The 18,456-nt window shown below is 42.9% G+C and overlaps 3 protein-coding genes across 7 annotated transcripts in view; 2 read left to right on the plus strand and 1 right to left on the minus strand.

Annotated features, from left to right (window-relative positions):
- The window catches only part of chrng (cholinergic receptor, nicotinic, gamma), a 10,096-nt gene extending 4,834 nt beyond the window's left edge, over positions 1 to 5,262 (plus strand). For all 4 annotated transcript variants that reach the window (XM_064338229.1, XM_064338231.1, XM_064338230.1 and 1 more), the window contains exons 3-12: positions 267 to 311; positions 728 to 840; positions 1,246 to 1,401; positions 1,584 to 1,684; positions 2,245 to 2,445; positions 2,825 to 2,939; positions 3,106 to 3,220; positions 3,397 to 3,598; positions 3,935 to 4,068; positions 4,186 to 5,262. In XM_064338229.1, the coding sequence (XP_064194299.1) occupies positions 267 to 311; positions 728 to 840; positions 1,246 to 1,401; positions 1,584 to 1,684; positions 2,245 to 2,445; positions 2,825 to 2,939; positions 3,106 to 3,220; positions 3,397 to 3,598; positions 3,935 to 4,068; positions 4,186 to 4,353 (1,350 nt within the window). In that variant the 3' untranslated portion in view covers positions 4,354 to 5,262. The remainder of the gene's footprint in view (positions 1 to 266; positions 312 to 727; positions 841 to 1,245; positions 1,402 to 1,583; positions 1,685 to 2,244; positions 2,446 to 2,824; positions 2,940 to 3,105; positions 3,221 to 3,396; positions 3,599 to 3,934; positions 4,069 to 4,185) is intronic.
- Positions 5,263 to 6,025: 763 nt separating this feature from the next.
- Positions 6,026 to 12,156, plus strand: LOC135256462 (phospholipid scramblase family member 5). The gene is made up of 8 exons (XM_064338248.1): positions 6,026 to 6,197; positions 7,528 to 7,888; positions 8,328 to 8,402; positions 8,771 to 8,963; positions 9,806 to 9,917; positions 10,365 to 10,464; positions 10,553 to 10,611; positions 10,846 to 12,156. The coding sequence occupies exons 2-8, from the start codon at positions 7,531 to 7,533 to the stop codon at positions 10,870 to 10,872; spliced, it is 924 nt and encodes a 307-aa protein (XP_064194318.1). The 5' UTR covers positions 6,026 to 6,197; positions 7,528 to 7,530; the 3' UTR covers positions 10,873 to 12,156.
- A 316-nt stretch (positions 12,157 to 12,472) lies between these two features.
- eif4e2 (eukaryotic translation initiation factor 4E family member 2) lies at positions 12,473 to 18,297 on the minus strand. Of its 2 annotated transcripts, none has more exons than XM_064338250.1 (8): positions 18,145 to 18,297; positions 16,541 to 16,652; positions 15,948 to 16,082; positions 15,393 to 15,497; positions 14,973 to 15,125; positions 14,387 to 14,523; positions 13,838 to 13,914; positions 12,473 to 13,687 (listed from the first exon to the last, which is right to left on the minus strand). In XM_064338250.1, exons 1-7 carry the CDS (start codon positions 18,162 to 18,164, stop codon positions 13,866 to 13,868), a joined length of 711 nt encoding a protein of 236 aa, XP_064194320.1. In that variant the 5' UTR covers positions 18,165 to 18,297; the 3' UTR covers positions 12,473 to 13,687; positions 13,838 to 13,865. The 2 variants fall into 2 exon arrangements, with proteins under 2 accessions (XP_064194320.1, XP_064194319.1); XM_064338249.1 differs by lacking the exon at positions 18,145 to 18,297 and adding an exon at positions 17,729 to 17,940.
- Between the last annotated feature and the right edge of the window lie 159 nt (positions 18,298 to 18,456).

An 18,456-nucleotide genomic window follows, 5' to 3' on the forward strand; every position in this document is an offset into this window, starting at 1 on the left:
CTCTGACCAGCCAAATCTTCACCATTACTCGCATTTTAGCCTGCTCACAATATACTAGCACCCTCAAAAGTATTATTATTATTAAATGGAAACAAAAAAGTCAAATGTGAAGTGAATGTCCAAAAATAATGAGTCTCTTTATGAAAGATTAGGGCCCAGTTAGGGTACTGCATTCAGATAATGGGAGGGGAATGCCTGAGCCTGTATATGTTTCATGATTTGTGGAGAGTATGTGTCAATCTAACTCTTTCTGTCCTGATTTGCAGAACGAGCGAGAGGAGGCCCTCACTACCAGCGTGTGGGTTGAAATGGTAAAAACAGGGTGCAACAGAGAGCTATGATAGAGCTGAATGATGGGGCTGTGGGGGTGTCAGGACCTGGCGTTGGGTGGCTATGGTACACTTTTCTAGCGTCCTGGTGTTTAGAACAGCACTTATAAGAAGTTGACTTCAATGAAACTTATTTGAATTAGTACATACTAGAGAGTATGGCGAGTTAAGAGTATTGATGTGGAAACCAAATTTCAGTCTGAAGTAGAATAAAAGACACTGAAGGTAAAGTATAAATATTTTTTTTTTACTGGTCATTTAAACTATATTTTTGGGGCTCAAAACAGAATCAGACCTGAGAGCATGCACTTGCTTAGGTCCGCAGCTAAAAAAATTTCATAAAATTTCAAATGTAAAAATTCTCCAAAGTGAAAGTGAATGTGTTTTTTATTCGACAGCAATGGGATGACTACCGCCTGAAGTGGGATCACTTGCCAGAGTATCAGAATGTCACCCGCCTGCGCATTCCTTCCAAAAGCATCTGGCTGCCGGACATTATCCTAGAGAACAAGTGAGTACAAACGCCATCACTGGCTATAGACCTACAGTAGCAGCTTCTCTATAAATCCCTGTGGTAGCCACAGCCTGCAAAAGCAACACATTTTCCAATATATGATAATTTGCATTTGACAGCTGCCATCACAGTGTCCTCAATTGACTGGGAGAAGGATTATTCATATTGAATTATACCTCATCACTGTAACTTTGAGTTTACACATATTTTACCATATATATTGCTAATATAGGCAATATAAAAGCCTTTGATTCCACTTGGGAGAAAATGTGCTCCCAAGTGAACACATTTGCTACTCTGATTACGGGAAAATACATCAACATACTGACCATTTTTATTTCTGGTCAATGAGCTTATTTTTGCTTTTGATCATACCATACATTCCACTATTTGTGCCTGCAGTATGGATGGAAAATTTGAAATCGCTCTGTACGTCAATGCCCTCGTTGACCCCTCTGGCCACGTCTCCTGGTTGCCCCCGGCTATCTATCGGAGCGCCTGCTCCATTAAGGTCAACTACTTCCCCTTCGACTGGCAGAACTGCACGATGGTGTTTCGGTAAGGTCGCTTGCCTGGCCTGTCTCTTATCAGTTTCCTGCATGGAATAAGGTACAATTCAGCCATGCATTATTTTAAATGTTTGAATCATGTGTTTTGCTGTTATACCAATGCCACTGCTGTGGTGTGGTTTGACACAGTTTGTACTGATTCTTTTCTCATTTTATGATTCAATCTGGAAGCTCCCAGACCTACACCGCTAACGAAATCGAGCTACGTCTCATAACTGATGAAAAGGGTCAGATGGTGGAGTGGATTGAGATCGATCCAGAGGCGTTCACAGGTCAGACTCAGTATCTGAAGGCAGTGGAGTGCATCCTGTCCTCAATGACTCCTGTTGCCATTTTGAGAAAACTGTATTCTTCAGTCGGAATGCCACAGTGCTTTATTATATGTTTATTTTAATTCCAAAACTGTATTGCATTGTAAATTTCATGAAGTATGAAGTATCATAATTAAATGTGTTCAATTAGCATTTAGGCACGTTATCAAGTGGGCTTTCAATTCAACAATCCTGCGGCAAAAATGAAACTAATGCTTCTCTCTGCCCTGGCCTCAAGGAGTGCTTAAAAAGAAATCCAGTAGTATACCTCCATTAAAAACAGTCCTGATGATGATTTCGTTTAGAATGACCCATGTCCTGCAGTTCACAACCTGGGATACAATTACAGTTTATGTGACATGATACCTTCTGAGGTATACTATTAATATCAGCTGGTAGCAGGTGTTCTATTATAATTGAATGCAGAATGACAAACTGTTGAGTGACATTAGGAAAGTTGCGTGCTTTGATACCAGCCCACAACAGCTTAAATAGTCTTTGTCTCCATTTCCCTTCAACAGAGAATGGTGAATGGGCCATCAAACACAGACCCGCCAAGAAGATAATAAACCATCGCTACAGCAGGGACGAGTTGGAATTCCAGGAGTTGGTGTTCTTCCTGATCATCCAGAGGAAGCCTCTGTTCTACGTGATCAACATCATCGTGCCCTCTGTGCTCATCTCCTCCCTGTGCCTGCTGGTCTACTACCTCCCCGCTAAAGGTTCACCCATCATCCTCTCTAATGAGCCTTATTGCAAATGAATGATTGAGATGAAACACATACCGATTATGTTCCGAGCAGGCCATTCAGCCCATAATTTACCTATGTACAAGAGAATAGCGAGCACTGCATGTAGCCTGGACTTAAATGCCCCTGGGGTCTGTACCTCTCATACATGAGATGGCAAGCTGCTCCACACAATGACAACTGTGCTGAAAACTTCCTGGTGTTAACTCAGATTTAAGTTAGTTTTTAACTGTGCCACTGAATGCCCTTCAAAAGTGCCATGTTTGTGTAATATCATAGAGCTGAATCATATGTTCAAGGTCTTCTTGAACAGATATTTGCTCACATCTGTTTGTGATGTTGTTTTTATCAGCTGGTGGGCAAAAGTGTACCATGTCAATTTCCATACTCCTGGCGCACACTGTTTTCCTCTTCCTCATTGCCAAGAAAGTTCCGGAAACATCGCAAGCTACACCACTTATCGGAAAGTAAGATGTTACATCCCTTTTGTCGTGCATTTTGCTCTAAGTAGTTTCCCTTCCATACTGATTTTGATAGTAAAGTCAATGAAGTCTTGGAAGTGATTGCTGTGATTGCTGCAGATTAATACTGTGGATAGCTATCCTGATATTCTTGGTTTTATTTTGGCCCTAGGTACTTGATGTTTGTCATATCAGTGACCACCATGGTGGTGATGAATTCTGTAATTGTGTTGAATGTCTCTCTGCGAACTCCCAACACCCACCTGATGACAGACAAAGTCCGAAAGGTACAGTCAAAACCATCTTTAAAATATGAATGAAAAGCTCTTGTGAAAGGAATTGCCACTGAGCAGTTCTGATTGGCTAGGAGATTTTCCTGTCATCCGATGTAATGTAATTAAAAATGCTGCACACAGTCCTCCAGGAAGTGAGTTTGATGCCTCTGCTGTTCTCTGCTCACCAGGTCTTCCTAAACGTCCTGCCGCAAATGCTCCAAATGCAGATGAGACCCTGGACCCCGGCAGAGCCCCCCTCGCGACGACGCAGCTCCCTGGGCCTCATCTCCAAGGCCAACGAGTGCTTCCTGAAGACGGCCCGCTCCGAGATCATGTTCAGCAAGCTCAGAGAGCGGGACGGGCTGATGAGGGTCGCGTTAGAGCAGATCCGTGAGTCTCGCTCTCTCTCAATTGATTGATATGAGTTTGTAGTAAAGGTTTGGTTAATCTCCATTCCAAAAACGGATCAGAATGCCAATTTAAAATTCACATCAAATGCGGAAAATCAAGCCTTTCTCACCTACCACACCTCCACTTTCCTGTCTCTCTTAAACTTCTCTGTTGCTGTGTTTATGATTGTCCTTCTTTCACTAGGGCTTAGTCTAGTTCTAGGTGCTATGGAAGTAATGAAAGAGTTAGGATAGAACCTTTCCATGCAGGCCTGAGAAATCATCAAGATATTCAATGCAGATGCTGTTATGGTTGTGACTTTTTTCTAACCTTCAGAGAACGGTCTGCAGGGGGACACGGCGCAGGACGTGTGTGCCAGTCTTGCCCAGGCCTCTTCAGCAGTGAAGCAGTGCGTTGCTTCCTGCAAGCACATCACCGAGACCATCCAGCAGCAGAACCGCTTCCAGAGCGTGAGTTACGCTTCACCCGTTTCAGATTTAAGGCCAGACGACTGTTTTGGGCTTTGTTTCAACTGTGAAAAACGTATCCATGTACACGAAAGACTGAAGGTTTGTTTTTGTTCACAGGAGAATGAAGAGTGGTTCTTGGTGGCGCGGGTAATAGACCGGGTCTGCTTCTTTGCCATGGCACTCCTGTTCATCATGGGCACGATTGGTATCTTCCTCATGGGTCACTTCAACCAGGCTCCTTCCATGCCATTTCCAGATGACCCAAAGACATACTTACCGAAGTAAAACCGCAGACTGCTTAGCAGAGGGACAGCTACCAGCTGAGAACAGGGCTCTGTGTCTGTGTTGCTGAGCTGGCTGTGGAAGCCTGCCTATGCTTCTTAATGGTATTCACAATGAGCCAGCAAATAAGGACAGATTTAATTATGGGGAAGACATCATTTTCAATGTTAAAAACATGAAGGTGTGAATGTGACCAATGCTTAGGATGTCTGTGTTTAAATTTACAGGGAGTTCTTTTTTTCTCATAGAAGGATGCTGGTACTGCTGTATTATTCCTTCCTATAGTATGATCACCCAAAAATATAAAAAAGTTTGGGAAGAAATTGAATGAAAAACTACAGTATGTAGCAACGTGGCAAGGTTAAAGAATCGGATTTGCAGAAGCAGAAGACTATAGGTTCATGTTCCAGGCAGGACACTATTGTTGTACCCTTGCAAGAGGTACCAAGAGTAAACATCCAGCTGCTTGAATGGATAAGATGTGAAATACATTCTCAGTGTTATTTTATAAATATCTGTCAGTGGCTTGGACTGGAGAAATATGATTCTCCAAAAACCTGAAAGCTTTGCAAATATAGTAAGGCTCATTCTGCATTTCTGGCTGTGATTTGTCAATGTTTATATTTTCACTGGGTTGTGCACAGCTTGAAATCATCAGTATAACGAGAGTGCTGTTATTAGCTAAATGTTCTTCGTAAAGGGAAATTAAATGCTAGATTTATCTCGAAGAACAGAGATGATTGTATGTTATTAAATGAAGTGACAAGAATGTTTGTTCCATCACTTTGTTTTGTGGTTGAGCAATCCTCGATCTCCCAGTCATACCAGCATGAAGAGAAGGCTATTTAACATCAATTAATGGTATTGTAAAAACAGTGTTTCTCTCACAATAAACCAATACAAAAAACAGAATGACGTAAAGTGTGTTGCCCATACACTTGTATAGCAAATGGTGTTTTGATGAGAGAGAACTGCTGCTGTTTTCTATCAGTGCCAAACAGCCCTTGTTTGCCTGGCCCCCTGCTGAGTTCACAGCCGCTATTGGCTAAGCAAATATTGCCTGCTCCTGTCAGAGCAAGGCCAGTGTCTACATCCAGATATGTTGGAAATGGCTTCAAGAAAACAACTATTTAAGCAGCACTTTTACATTTTGAAGACTGAAAATAATTGATACATTTTTCTGCAAATGAAACTGGGTGGCAGTGTAGCATAATTGTTAAGGAACTGGGCTCGTAACCTGAAGGGTGTAGGCTTGTGTTCCATGTAGGATACTGCCATTGTAATTTTGAGAAAGATACTTAACCTGAATTGCTTCAGTATATATTGTATAAATTCATAATATGTAAAAAAAAAAAAAACACACACACAAAAACTAAGTAAGTGTAAGTTTCTCGGGATAATGTATGGAAAATGCTGTTCGTATGACATATATTTGTAAGATGTACGTACGTATGCTTTGTTCCAAACTTTCAGTCAGGATTACAGCAATAACTACATCCAAACACAGAAGGAAGGGGGCTGTTGTGGTGGCTCCTTCACCAGCTCTCCTCGAGGAGACTCAATTTTACGGATGACTGAGGCCAGTCTTTCCTGACAATGGGAAGGTCCGGCTTGTTGGGATGGCAACCAAGGGGGAGGGCCGAAGCCAACGACAGCAGGAGAGAGGCGATTACCCCTGAAGAGGATGTGAGGGAGGATGCTGCTGTCCTCTACTCACCCTCGTCTAAAAGACCCTCAGCACTTCCAGCAAGCACCCCGCTTCCCAAAGTCCCAAAGTCCTTCTGTGTCACAGATTTCAACTATTTTGGCATACAAATCTGAAGATACCAAGGGGGGCATCTGTACCGGTAAGAACTCAAACACAACCAAATAGTAATTTGCATAGTAGCACAAGACTGTGGTGGAATATGTGGCTTCTTGACTTCTCGAGTGTGTTTGTCTGTTCATTGTGTACACTTGAAAGGGACTGAACAATCACTTGTTGACCTTTTGCCTACTCTGTAGTTCAGGTATACAATCTTATGGGACTGAGGGGAAATTCCAGATTCCACTTTACACATAATTCTCACAAAATGATAAAATACGACATCAAATTTCCGTTCACAGTCCAGCTAAGTTTAATTTATCTTACGCCTAATGTTTCCCAAAACCGCTCGTCACTCCTTTTCACCTTTTGTCTCCATATAATTTGACTTTTTAAAAATTGTACAACTTGTTTTCTTCAGAGCTCTACGAAAAGACTTAGCCAGATGCTGTGTTTCAGGGACTGAAGTGAAAGCTGTGGAAATGGAGGAGCTGAAGTAACTGGACCTCTTGCGATGCACAATTCCTTATATACAGCAGCGATGCCCATTGGACAGCTGCTGTTTAGTTTTACTAATAGCTATTGACTGGTGATTGTTACACTTTGTGATGCGGTGTGTTCCAAAACGGTCAGGTTGCCTTTTAGATAGCTGCGTGCCAGGGGCTGTAATGCGCTTGATTATTTTTTCTTTGTACTTCGGTCAATGGCCTCGCAGTCTCTGCGGGTTAGAATCTAGCTCCTGTGCAGCCGTAGCAGGGGTGCTTTTATGTTTGGTCGTTAGCGGTGTGAATACGATGACACGGAGGGGCCGTGACCTGAATGAGAACCGCGCTGCCACAGGCCGATTGTCTGGGTCCCCCTGCGCCCAACGACAGTCACAATTGTTGCAGTGCCAAGGGGCCGCCAGTGAAGAAAAAAACCTCTGCTTTGGACATGGCTGAAAAGGAGCCATGGGTCCCGTTAAACTGCACAATGCCAGCGCCTTTTGAACACTAAGCATGTTCCTCCCAGCAAGGGGCTATGCTGGGGGAAAGCTTTCTGGTCCACCTCTCTTCTCTAAACTCAGAGAGAAGCAAAATATCACTTTCAGCATTTCGACAGCTTGAACAATACTTGAAGCAGGATTTGTTACCTTTGAAATGCTGTTTACAAGTCAAGTATAAGTTGAGTGTAAGCATTCTATGTAAGATCTTTAGTTTCTACATTTTTATCAAGGCTTGGTTTTTCTAGTCTACCTTGAATGAATTATAATGCATGAATAATGTACATAGTCCAAAGCCTGAACTATGCCTTTTCAAACCATGTAAACCAATTTCCTGTCATACTGCCACTCTTTCCCGCTTCCTATTTCATTTTTTTGTTCCCTGTTTCAGAGCATGTCAGCAGTGACGGTTCAGCCCCTCCCATTCGGTCGCCTGGAGAGGGAGAAACACATCGAGACGCTTTTCCGAGCCTTCCAGCGCAGACTGAGGCGGTCCGCGGATCCGGAGGTACCTATGGCGTCCCACTCTCTGGGGGGTCCCGTTTCCCCTCAGCTCCCCAGTCCAGATGTGCCTGGGCTGAGGCAGGAGAGGGAAGAGGAGGGCCATATGGACATTGGGAGAGGAGCCGTAGGGGTGGAGATGGATATCCGGACCGATGGGAACCACCACACCGGCACAGAAAAAGCTGAAGGCCTGGCTCTGCTGGACTCCATCAACCAGCTGCGCATCACTGCCAAACCTGAGCTGCAAGGTTAGAGGTTATTCATCACACATCTCTCTGCATGTACTAAAAAGGCTGGACTTAAAATGTCCACTTAAATGCTCACTGCTGTGATTTTTAGTTGTGTGTTGAAAATATTAGATTGAGAAAGAACTATGCTGTTTCTACCAGAGACCTTGATGTCATCATGTACACCATAGAGAGTGTGTGTGTGCCTGCCAATCAATCAATCAATCAAAATTTATTTCTATAGAACATTTCATACACCAAGGGAGGTCTTGAGCAGGCAGTTCCATATAGTAGTCCATAATTTACTATAGCATCACTTATGCACTCCCAAATTGAGAGAAGATGGTATAATGATGGGACATTTAACATGGCTGAGAATTAAAATATGTGGGAAGTGAGGAAGAGAAACACATTACAAATGGAAAAGCACTGCCCACCTGTTGCTCAATTTATTTTGCAGGTCCACACTGTGTTCCACGCCGGACATACAGCATTGCTTCAGGAACCAGAGACCAGCTCTACATAGCTGTTGAAGGTAGTTCCCACCTACCTGTGTTCAGGGGAAAAATCTCACCAGATAAGTCATACATGGTTGAGTCTTTTGGCTTTGTCACAGAAGGATATAGTTTCAAGTCCAAGAGAATTGATTCTTTTGTTGTAGAAATAATAGTAGAGAGCTACAAATTATATTTAAATATAATTTTATTATTGGATTTTGAACAGAATCTGTGATACTAGTTGTACAAATCATTTTTATATCTTTTTGATTTAGCACTGTGGCAATCTGTACACATGTGTAATACAAAAATAAACCTTCAAAATTTGTCTTTTAAGCAAGTACACATTAATGCTTTTATTTTAGATGAAAGGCAGTGTTTGACTGTGCTCCACTGCCCTCCTCAGAAAGCTCCTGCCTGTGTCTGCAGTGCTGTGGTCCAGCGCGTGCCTGCTCCTTGCAGGGTTTCGACCGGCAGGCCCAGCAGGTCTTCCTGTTCGAGAGGCCCCTCAGGGCAGACGCGTGCTGTCTGGGCTGCTGCCTGATGGAAATGAGGGCCTTTAATGCCGACCACCAGCTGATTGGAACTGTGCACCAGAGGTATGTGGACTGTTGCAGAATCTTGAATGGAAAGTGCCACTCCCTAAACACACACACACACACACACACACACAGACTGCTTGTCAATGCTAAACTTAGACGGGGTCAGATACAGTGCACAGCTGTCTGTATGGAACTTAATGAACTTGGGCAGGAATGCAGGCCTGTAGATCTAGACTGAGAAAGAAGGCTTAGCCTCTTGTACTCCTTCCCAAGTAATTATATAATCTGTTTCATTCCATTTATAATAATTTTCATAATCTCTGACAGAATCGTTTTGTTTCAAATACCTCCTATTTACCCCCTTTCAACTGATCCCACAGGTCTACCTGTATTCCTTTCACCGTCATTCACACGTCTAACTATGCATTTCTCCCTCATTCACAGATCTAATGGTTAAGTTCTCCCTCATTCACAGGTCTAACTGTATTTAGTTCTCCCTCATTCACAGGTCTAACTGTATTAAATTCTACCTCGTTCAGTCAAATTCTCTCAAAACCCATTTCTTTAGACTGAATCTTAATTCTGCTTACATTGGCACCCCCTAACATTCATGCTATTTGATCTTAAGGCTAGTCATGGATTTAACTTGAATGCATTCAGGTATTTTGGTTATTTACTTGCATTGTTTATTTGAATTAGTGCTTTAGCGGTGTTACATACAGTATATACTTGCTGGTCTAGAAGTGTTGTCTGCCAGGTCTGGAATTACTGTTCACATAAATAATAATAATGTGAATTCACTAATGATGTCCTATACTGTAAATCACTCTGGATAAGAGCGTGTTAAATGAATGTAAAAACTGGGACTTCAGCAAATGGCTTGTTGTTAATGTTGGCAGATGGAGCATGTTCACCCCCCTCTTTGAGATCTGTGACTCTGATGGGACAGCCACAATCAGAATCCAGGGGTCCTGTTGTCCCTGTCGCTGCTATTCTAACCAGGAGTTTCAGGTGGGGTGGCACATGCCACAAAATGGCTGCACCTTATCTTGGGCATCTTTGGCTTATTATGCTAGAAACACTTTATTTATATCTTCAGTCCTTATCTCTGGAAGTGGTTACACATTCTATGTCCATTGATACACATAGGATTGGTGTAAATTAGAAGAGTTTATGATAACATGTATGATGCTTTCCCAGGTTTTAAACCCACATACCCTCTGATCTTGCATCTCATTTTTTTGTCTTTCAAGTCCTGTAATTGGTTAAAATTTTTGCTACAGGTGCACGTTGCTCATAAATACAAAACACTTGAGATTTCAAAACAATAAAGTAGTTGTCATTACTTGTGTTTTATGAATCAAGTGCCTTTGTTGATACTGTTGCCTTTGAATTCAACTGAATTGTTAATTTTAAGTCAAACTTCAAATGCCACACTTTTCTTCGTAAACTGACCAGGTGGTTTCAACCATTGGAGAGAGACTGGGACGAATATGGAAGAAGTGGCCTGGATTCAATGAGGAATGCAACATGGACCATGAGTTTTTTGGATTAGATGGTGAGTTTGTAATTTTTTTACTTGGGAGGGTGGGAGTGTGATATCCCAGCATGCTTCACTCTCTGAGCTCCTGTCCTTCTCTCAACAGTCCCTCAGGAAATGAGCACAAAAACAAAAGTTCTTCTGCTGGCTGCCACTTTCTTGCTGGTAAGTACATTAATACTTGACACAACGGGTTAGTAAATTCGGAGAAAGATTGTGTATACTCCCACTTGGATTAGAACAAGATGCAGCAGAGGAAACAAAACTGGCTGTTACTTTACAGTACACTTGAATATGTCTTAAATGTGAAGACATGTGAACTGAAGCCATCCGAGAGTTGTTCTTGAGTTTCAGAACTTTATTTAAAAAACTATTTATATTTATCCCCTTTCCGTGAAGAATCACATGTTCTTTGAGATGAGTTAACCTGGTCAGAAATGGGCCCTGAGACGAGTCACCCATCAGAGAGGGAGATGGGAGGCCATCAGCTCTGGTGAGACTGGAGAAAGTCAGAAGTCCGTCACGCCCGCAGTCGATGCCACAGTCAGACGCAGTGGAAAACAATGATCGGGATGCAACCCACCTCTGGCACTACCACTGCTGCTAGAGAGCCACGTCAGGAGCCCAGCTTCCTGGACCAAATGAAGAAAACAAGATGCATGATGCTTCCATCTATCATTTACCCATTTAAATACTTTAATCTTTTTCTACCTCTCCAAAATTAGTAAATGCATTTTTCTAAGACTTTTCTACATAAAATGATGTCAGCTCACCTTGGAAATACCTACACCTTTTAAATAATCATTTAACTTTTCCCAATATTGTCCAGGCATTACATGTAGCTTCTTTCAGCTTTTAGTGTGTTTTCCAGAAGGATATGCTGACATATACAATTTAACCCTATTCCAACTACTCACTGCCTGTATTCTCGGTGTGTATGTAGGATGGTTTTATTTCTGCAGCTGTAGAATTGTAGTACAACGCTGTCACTTTTAAGATGTGTCCAAGTGACTAGGATCACAATGGGAAAGAACTCTGGACAATGGAACATTAATGAACTGAGTGCACAGCAACCAAGCCTTTGAAGGTCAACCCACTGGAAAAGTTTCTGGCCAATCATTTTGCCACTCATACTGCATGTGGCTCAGGATTTGTCCATCACTGGCATGCCAGCTTCCTCCTTCCAGCTGGAAGATTGCTTTCTTCCCATTACAATGTCTTTGGCAGTTTTTTAATGAGTCACCCTCTTGCCACCAATTGTAATTCACTTGTCACCCACCCTTACTGACTACTGTATCAGTAACTAGTTTAAATGTTAAGTATTCAAGTTGCTCTTAATTTAAATGCTTTAAAATACTACCAGTAAATGTCAAATTAATTTTTAGTACACTGCTGTTACGATTACATTTTATGTTGCAACAATTGTTCCTATGATACTTTACTGCCAATGTAAGAGACTTCTAAAACAAGCATGGATGTTTGGTTTATGTTGTTAGCTTGCCAATTTTTTTTTTCTGCAGTTTTTTAGCGGGCCAATACTGGCAGAACCCCACTGGTCAACCACTGACACAATGTTGTGCTGACAGGCCAGTCAATCTGCTATGGCTCTGTACACAATTCAGCTAGCAACAGCTGTTTGATGAGGGTCCCTTGTAGGCTGCCCATTATCAGTGTTCCAATTATTTTGCCAACATAAACAGAAAAAGTGTTTCCTTGTCCGTTGTTATTCTCTACCTGTTTATCAAACCAAGAAAGAATTTCGAGATCTTCACAAACTTTCAACACTCACACAGCTGTCACTTTTTGTCAATATATTGATATTGGTATTTTAAGCACAATGGTTTGAAAGCATTAAAAAAATAAAAGCGCTCTTCAACACTTTCTATGGGCTGTGTTTTAACACTGCTACAAAAAAGCAGCTATGATACCGGTCATAATACTTTTTAGTACACTATAGACTTTTTTTTTAACGGAGTGACATTTCATGTAAACATTTGTAACATCACAGAGTAGGACACTACAGAAATTCAATAGCAGCAGATGCATAATTGACATTTATTGCTATAATCAACCAGGTGAAATCAGGCAACACAATTCTCCTTTAGAATGACAGAGCTTCCTGCAAAACAGCACCACCCACTGAAACCCAGGCAGTAGCAAGGGGGTAATTAATAGATAGTGCTCCTATCACTGATCCCGGATTGGATCTGCAAAATGGCGAACGGTTAAGATTAGGGGTGAATTAGCTGATCCTGGATCAGTGTTTGAGGGCTGGGCACTATCCAGCTATAGCACAATAACATGGCAGCACATCTCTCTGCATCTTAAGAGATGTCGCTGCCATTAAGTTTTCACGTTGGAAATCTAAATATCGTTTGATTTAAAAATAAAAGTAACCAAAAAGAACAAAAGCCTTCAGCGTTTTAAATTTGGAGACGGACTGAAGTCCAGGCACAGTGATATAGGCAGCTCGGCAGTCTATTTGAAAGAGACGCTCCGGGTGACACAACCGCCACCGTTCAGGATGGTCGTCCTTTGGGCGCGTTTCCACTTCCAGGTCAAAGGTACGGATCAAGACAAAATCCTCCAGTGATCCCTCTAGAGTGTCCACTTAGAAATCGCTTTTAAAAAATAACACTAATACTGTAATTAAAATACTGCACTACAGTAAAACAGTCTCCAGGCCTGTCCATTTGTTTATTAAAATAATAACTGTATAGTTATGGGAACCTTTTTGGCTGTATAGTGCACCATAACAATACTAATATGAGGAGCTGTAAAATGCACATGTAATATGACAATACACATTACTCGTTTAAGTTGGGGTTTTGGTTAGTTATTTTTCGTGTTTTTCTTGAAGGCTCTTAAACAGTTATTGCCCATATCACAGCAGCTGAGAATTTTACTACGCAGGCTCCCTTATGGACCAGAGAAAGAGAGAGAGAGAGGTCATTATCTTCCATCTTCAGCTCGGTCATCTTGTTGGATGTCTTGTGTTTACGGGGTGATGGCCGCAGTAAGGACAACCTTGTTTTCTACAGACAATTTCGCTCCTCGTTTAGCTGGCCCTTGGCATGGCTCACGTATTTATGAACAATGTTAAAAGAAATGATTCCACGAGCCGTCAGAAAGCATCGTCTCCCTGCTCTGTCTCCCGTTCTCCCTCTCTCTTTTGAAACAGTGATTCGCGGACATTCTCCTCTGGACAATCCTCTTCACCCACAAGACCACAAACACAAATCTGGTTCAGGGAAAGGCAGAAAGACAACACACTCAAAAAAAGCAATTGGCAGACAAACACTACTGGTGAACTCATGAACTTACGAAAAATGCATCAACGTGTATAAGTGACCTCAAGGCTAGTGATAATAGGTCTAAACGAGAGACCTACCCTTGGCAGACGCCCAACGGACCTGGAGTTAACGCCCCCCACTGGCATTCACCAAGCCATGGAAATCCTCCCAGGCCCTGACCAATCAGAAACAAGGAGAGAGTCTAAGGAACAACATCAGTGGACTGGTAACTGACTTCCCACATCTAATAATCCTGCTGTTGTGAGTGTGTGTGTGTGTGTGTGAAAGGAGGATAGCAAAACAGATAGAGACCATATACGTTTATTTGTACGTTTGTGTTCGGCTGGTTGTTCACATGTAGCATATGTGGGTGTTCTGTTTGTTGGGTGTATGTGTGGGACAGTGTGTGTGTGTGTGAGCAAATGTACATGCGGCATATGTAAGTGTACGACTATTTACAAGAACCCGTGTGTGTGTTTGTGTGTATGTGAGAGCAAGAGAGAGTATGTATGCTTGTGTACATGCAGTATACAAGTACATGTGTGTGTTTGTGTGTGTGAGAGAGAAAGAGAGAGGGAGAGAGAGAGAGAGCATGTGTGCTCATGTACATGCAGTATACACGTGCATGTGTGTGGGTGTTAGCATACTTTATGCTGTCAGTATGCGTTTTGTACTCCATGATGGTGTTGGGCGGGAGGTTGAGGACTCTCCTCAGCGTGTCTCTGATACGGGCGGTGGTAGCCTGGTCGCTGGCAGTTTTGTTCCAGATGGAGATGATATCTTCCTGAAACACAAAAAATAACCATGGGCCTGAAAACTCCAGTCTCAAATGAACTTTCTGTGTTCTGGACAACTCAGGAAAAGCAACTTAAGCCTACAGGAGCCCATTTGAGATTCAAACCCACAGCCTTATGGTCCAGCATACAGACCAGTGCTACCTTTCTTTGCTGCCACTTAGCTGATGTCCTTAACGTACGCAGCTGTAGAGAGTGCACTCACCATCATCAAGGAGGCTTTGAGAGGAAGCAGTACTGAAACATTCCATAAGTGGCTTTGTGAATTGACGGGGTGGGGTCTACAGAACAAGACAATCACATCAAATTGGCTTTAATCAGAACTGAAGAGAACTCTATCTCTGCCTGTCCTGCCTTTGCCATCTGGCCTGTCTGCTCTATGCTGACCAATGGGTCATAGTGTGGGAGTGGGAGTGAGCGCCACACGTGTGGGCGTTACCTGGAAACGCACGGAGACCACGGCACCGCAGATCTCTTCCCCCACCATGAACTGCTCTCCCAGCATGGCCAGGATCAGGTTCTCCCAGCAGCGGGATGCCAGGCCCTTCCGCAGGCGAATGATCCACTTCCCCCCACTCTTGTTGGCATCGTCCTGGCAGAGAGGGAGAAGAACAGAGGGCTAATGCCACTGGAGAAAACAGGGCTCTTAACCCTTTAAGGTATGAGATCACAAATATGTGATTAGAATGTTCTTAAGTGAACATTCTATTGTTGATGTAACAATCACTACTGGCAACTGAAAGCAAAGGAGTTCTAGAACACTTACATGGAATTTTGAAAACGAACCTACTCTCCAAAGGGTCAAAAGCTTTGCTGATGACAACTAGCTAAACAAAACTCCCAAAGCTGCCAAACTCACCTCCCACATGGGTTTGATGCCCTCTTTGAAGAGGTGGAAGTCGCTGTGGCCCGTAAGGTCACCAGGTCGGGTCATGTGACTGTAAAAGCGCCAGAATTGCTCCACCTGGTGGAAAGAAACAGCTGTTGTGCCACATGTTTGAAAAGGGCAGACCTGGTGCAGGGGGAATTTAGTGAACAATTAAAACAAAAGGAGTGCAACTGTAAAATCTTCCACGTCGCAAAACGGTGCCACCCAGTGGTGAAAAATAGTACCGGCTGAGAGAGTGATTTTGGCTATTACAGTACAATTACTTCATTATTTAAAGTATTTACTCATTAATTCATTATTACATTATTGCCTTTATATATAGTTATTCAGTCCAGGTTTGGACATATTTAAGGCATGCACAGTCATAATCATAATAATTAAAAACACGTCATGTGAGGATGATGCAGAACACTTGGGGTTTTAAAAACAAAAACTGAGGTCATTACTGCCACCTCATGCACAATGACCTTGGGCAAATAGAAGATACTTCTTCTTCTTATATTATTATTATTGTGAATGACTCACAGAGGCAAAACTCCCGATCTGTTTGATGTTCTGTTCATAGCTCTGAGAGCTGGCAGGGCGACCTGGGGTTCGGCGCGAGTACCAGAAGGTATAGTTATACTGCAGGGGGTGCTCCCCTGCACCAGGCACAGCTGTCTACAGAGAGAGAGAGAGAGAGAGAAGCTGTCAGTCCACTGCTGCTGCCACCAAACAGGTCTAAACCAGTCCAGCAGGGTCATAAGTGCACCAATTCCATGCAAAGCTGATAGTGTGCACTGCTAGTGCACTCACTGGCTTCTGCACTAACCATGCACTTCTCGTTACACAAAGCTGTCTAAAAGTGTGAATTAGTTACCATGCGCATCTCCAGAAATAACTGGATGCTGTCATTCCTGCTAGTCAAGTCCACACTTTACATAGAAACTGGTTGAGGCGCGCGCACTCCCGCATGCCTGCGCGCGCCCACGCAATCACATGCATGTCCACACGCTCGCATACATTTCCATACACACGCATGCATGCACGCATGCGTACAGACACACACAGGCATGCACACACTCGCACTCTTCACTAACTTGCAAGCACGTACACACGGCCACACACACTTTCCGCACCTTCCTCTTATTCTGGTCCTTCTCTTCCTCCTCGTTTTTTTCCTTTTCACACTCTTTCGGTGAGCCGCTGTCCTCGTTCTGATCGTGGTCCCCGCTGTCGTCATCTTTCAGACTGCAGTAGAGAACAGTTCTCTTATCTCACTCGGGCACAGTCAGGTACACACATGCGTGCACGCTCGTACACAGGCCGCACCTCCTTCAAAGACTATTTACATATCTCAGGTTCAGTCTCACAGTCTGCCACGTTCGGTTCCACAGAGAAATACATTCCTGCCACTAGTCTCCAAATGTTCACGGGCAAATGTATTTACACAGTGACTCAAAATATTTCATTAAAATACATATCTTCCATGTCTTCCAATCTTGGAAATACATAAGAGTTAGGGACAGTGTTTTTAACTCTGCACGTTATGCACATTAAATGGGCAACAAATAACTAATGTAATGATTGTACTTTTTGTGGGGGGCAAAACATGGGGTCAAGAGCTCATTTTCCAAAGAGGGTCCGGGCCCACAGCTACCCTGTGCTGGTGATACTGGAGGGTGTGCCAGTACTGCTCCAGTTATAACTGCCCGGAAACACTCAATTAGTGTAGGTGATAATAATAATAATAATAATAATAATAATAATAATAATAATAATAATCTTTTACAGGTTAAAATAACGTTCAATGTCATATGCGAGCAGCTCACTATATGAACAGCACGTCTGTCTCTGTACATTTTATACTTTTATAACCAACGATAAATAACTATGTTTTTCTTATATAATAAAAAAATATAAAATAAAAACCATGGGAGGTAATACTTGTATAGCTAGGCAGCTCGCGTAAAATCCTTAAGGTTAGCAAACACTTTTAACCATTGAAAGCTGCATGACTGGCTAGCATTGCACTACTTGCTGCTTAGTGCACCACGGGTACATTTCCCTATTAAAACTAGTTCATTAGCTTACAGCTGTTCATCAAGACACATGTTAATTGTAAAAAGCTTGCTATAAATATGTTTTTATGTTTTCTTACCTAGCTAACAAACTAGCTGTTAGCACTACAAACTTTAAAATGAAAGTGCTAACTAGTAAAGCTAGTTTGTGACTCGCATACGTGCAAGAGATCTTGCTTTTTCTGATAACATGCAAAACGCTTTCAATTGCTAATCACTTTTAAGTTGTCGTTATTTTACATTCACCACTGCTTGCCGTCAGTCGAAAGCCTTCCAATACGGCCAGAGCAGAATGGAGTTTCCAGCCGGGTCCCAGCGCACCTGCCCCTGCCTTTCATCAACTTACAACCCGGGGATTCAGCTACGGCCTGACGGGCCTTACTCGTTCAAACACAAGCATTTCCTCCCAGATTAAGACAGCATTGCTAGAATGGACAATTGCCTGTCGTTTCGTGTTCACTCACGATGCAGGACACAGAAAGCGTGGGACACATGACAGGCACTCGTGTGTGACCTCTGCCTATGCAAGACTGGCGGAGACACGCCTCTTTCTTTACAACAAGAACAACGCAGACAGCAAGCTAACCACTACAACTAATCATTTGCGATCCGTGAGGAAAGCGAGTAATCTGCAGCTCTTCGAAACGAGTCTCTTTACTCACGCGTCAAATTTGTTGTTCATTATTTTCTATATGGGTGTCTGTCTCCGGAGTCTGACAACAGCCCCCTGAATTCCGCAGGAACAGCGGCGTGCACATAGGCGGGGGCGCGCATCGTGCAGAGTCAGCGTGCATCGGCTGCACATGCGTTGCACTTTGTTGAAATGTCTTTTCCATTTTGTTTCGCTGCCTTGCATTTTTCTCAAGCTTTAATTTCACAATTTCCCGCGCCTTCCGTATCATATATTATTAATAGCCGACATTCCGACGTGTAGTAGGTACAACGTTTCGCTCCTCGGCGTCATCTAGGCATAT

Source organism: Anguilla rostrata, chromosome 6 (assembly GCF_018555375.3).
Source record: "Anguilla rostrata isolate EN2019 chromosome 6, ASM1855537v3, whole genome shotgun sequence".
NCBI classification, from domain to species: Eukaryota; Metazoa; Chordata; class Actinopteri; order Anguilliformes; family Anguillidae; genus Anguilla; species Anguilla rostrata.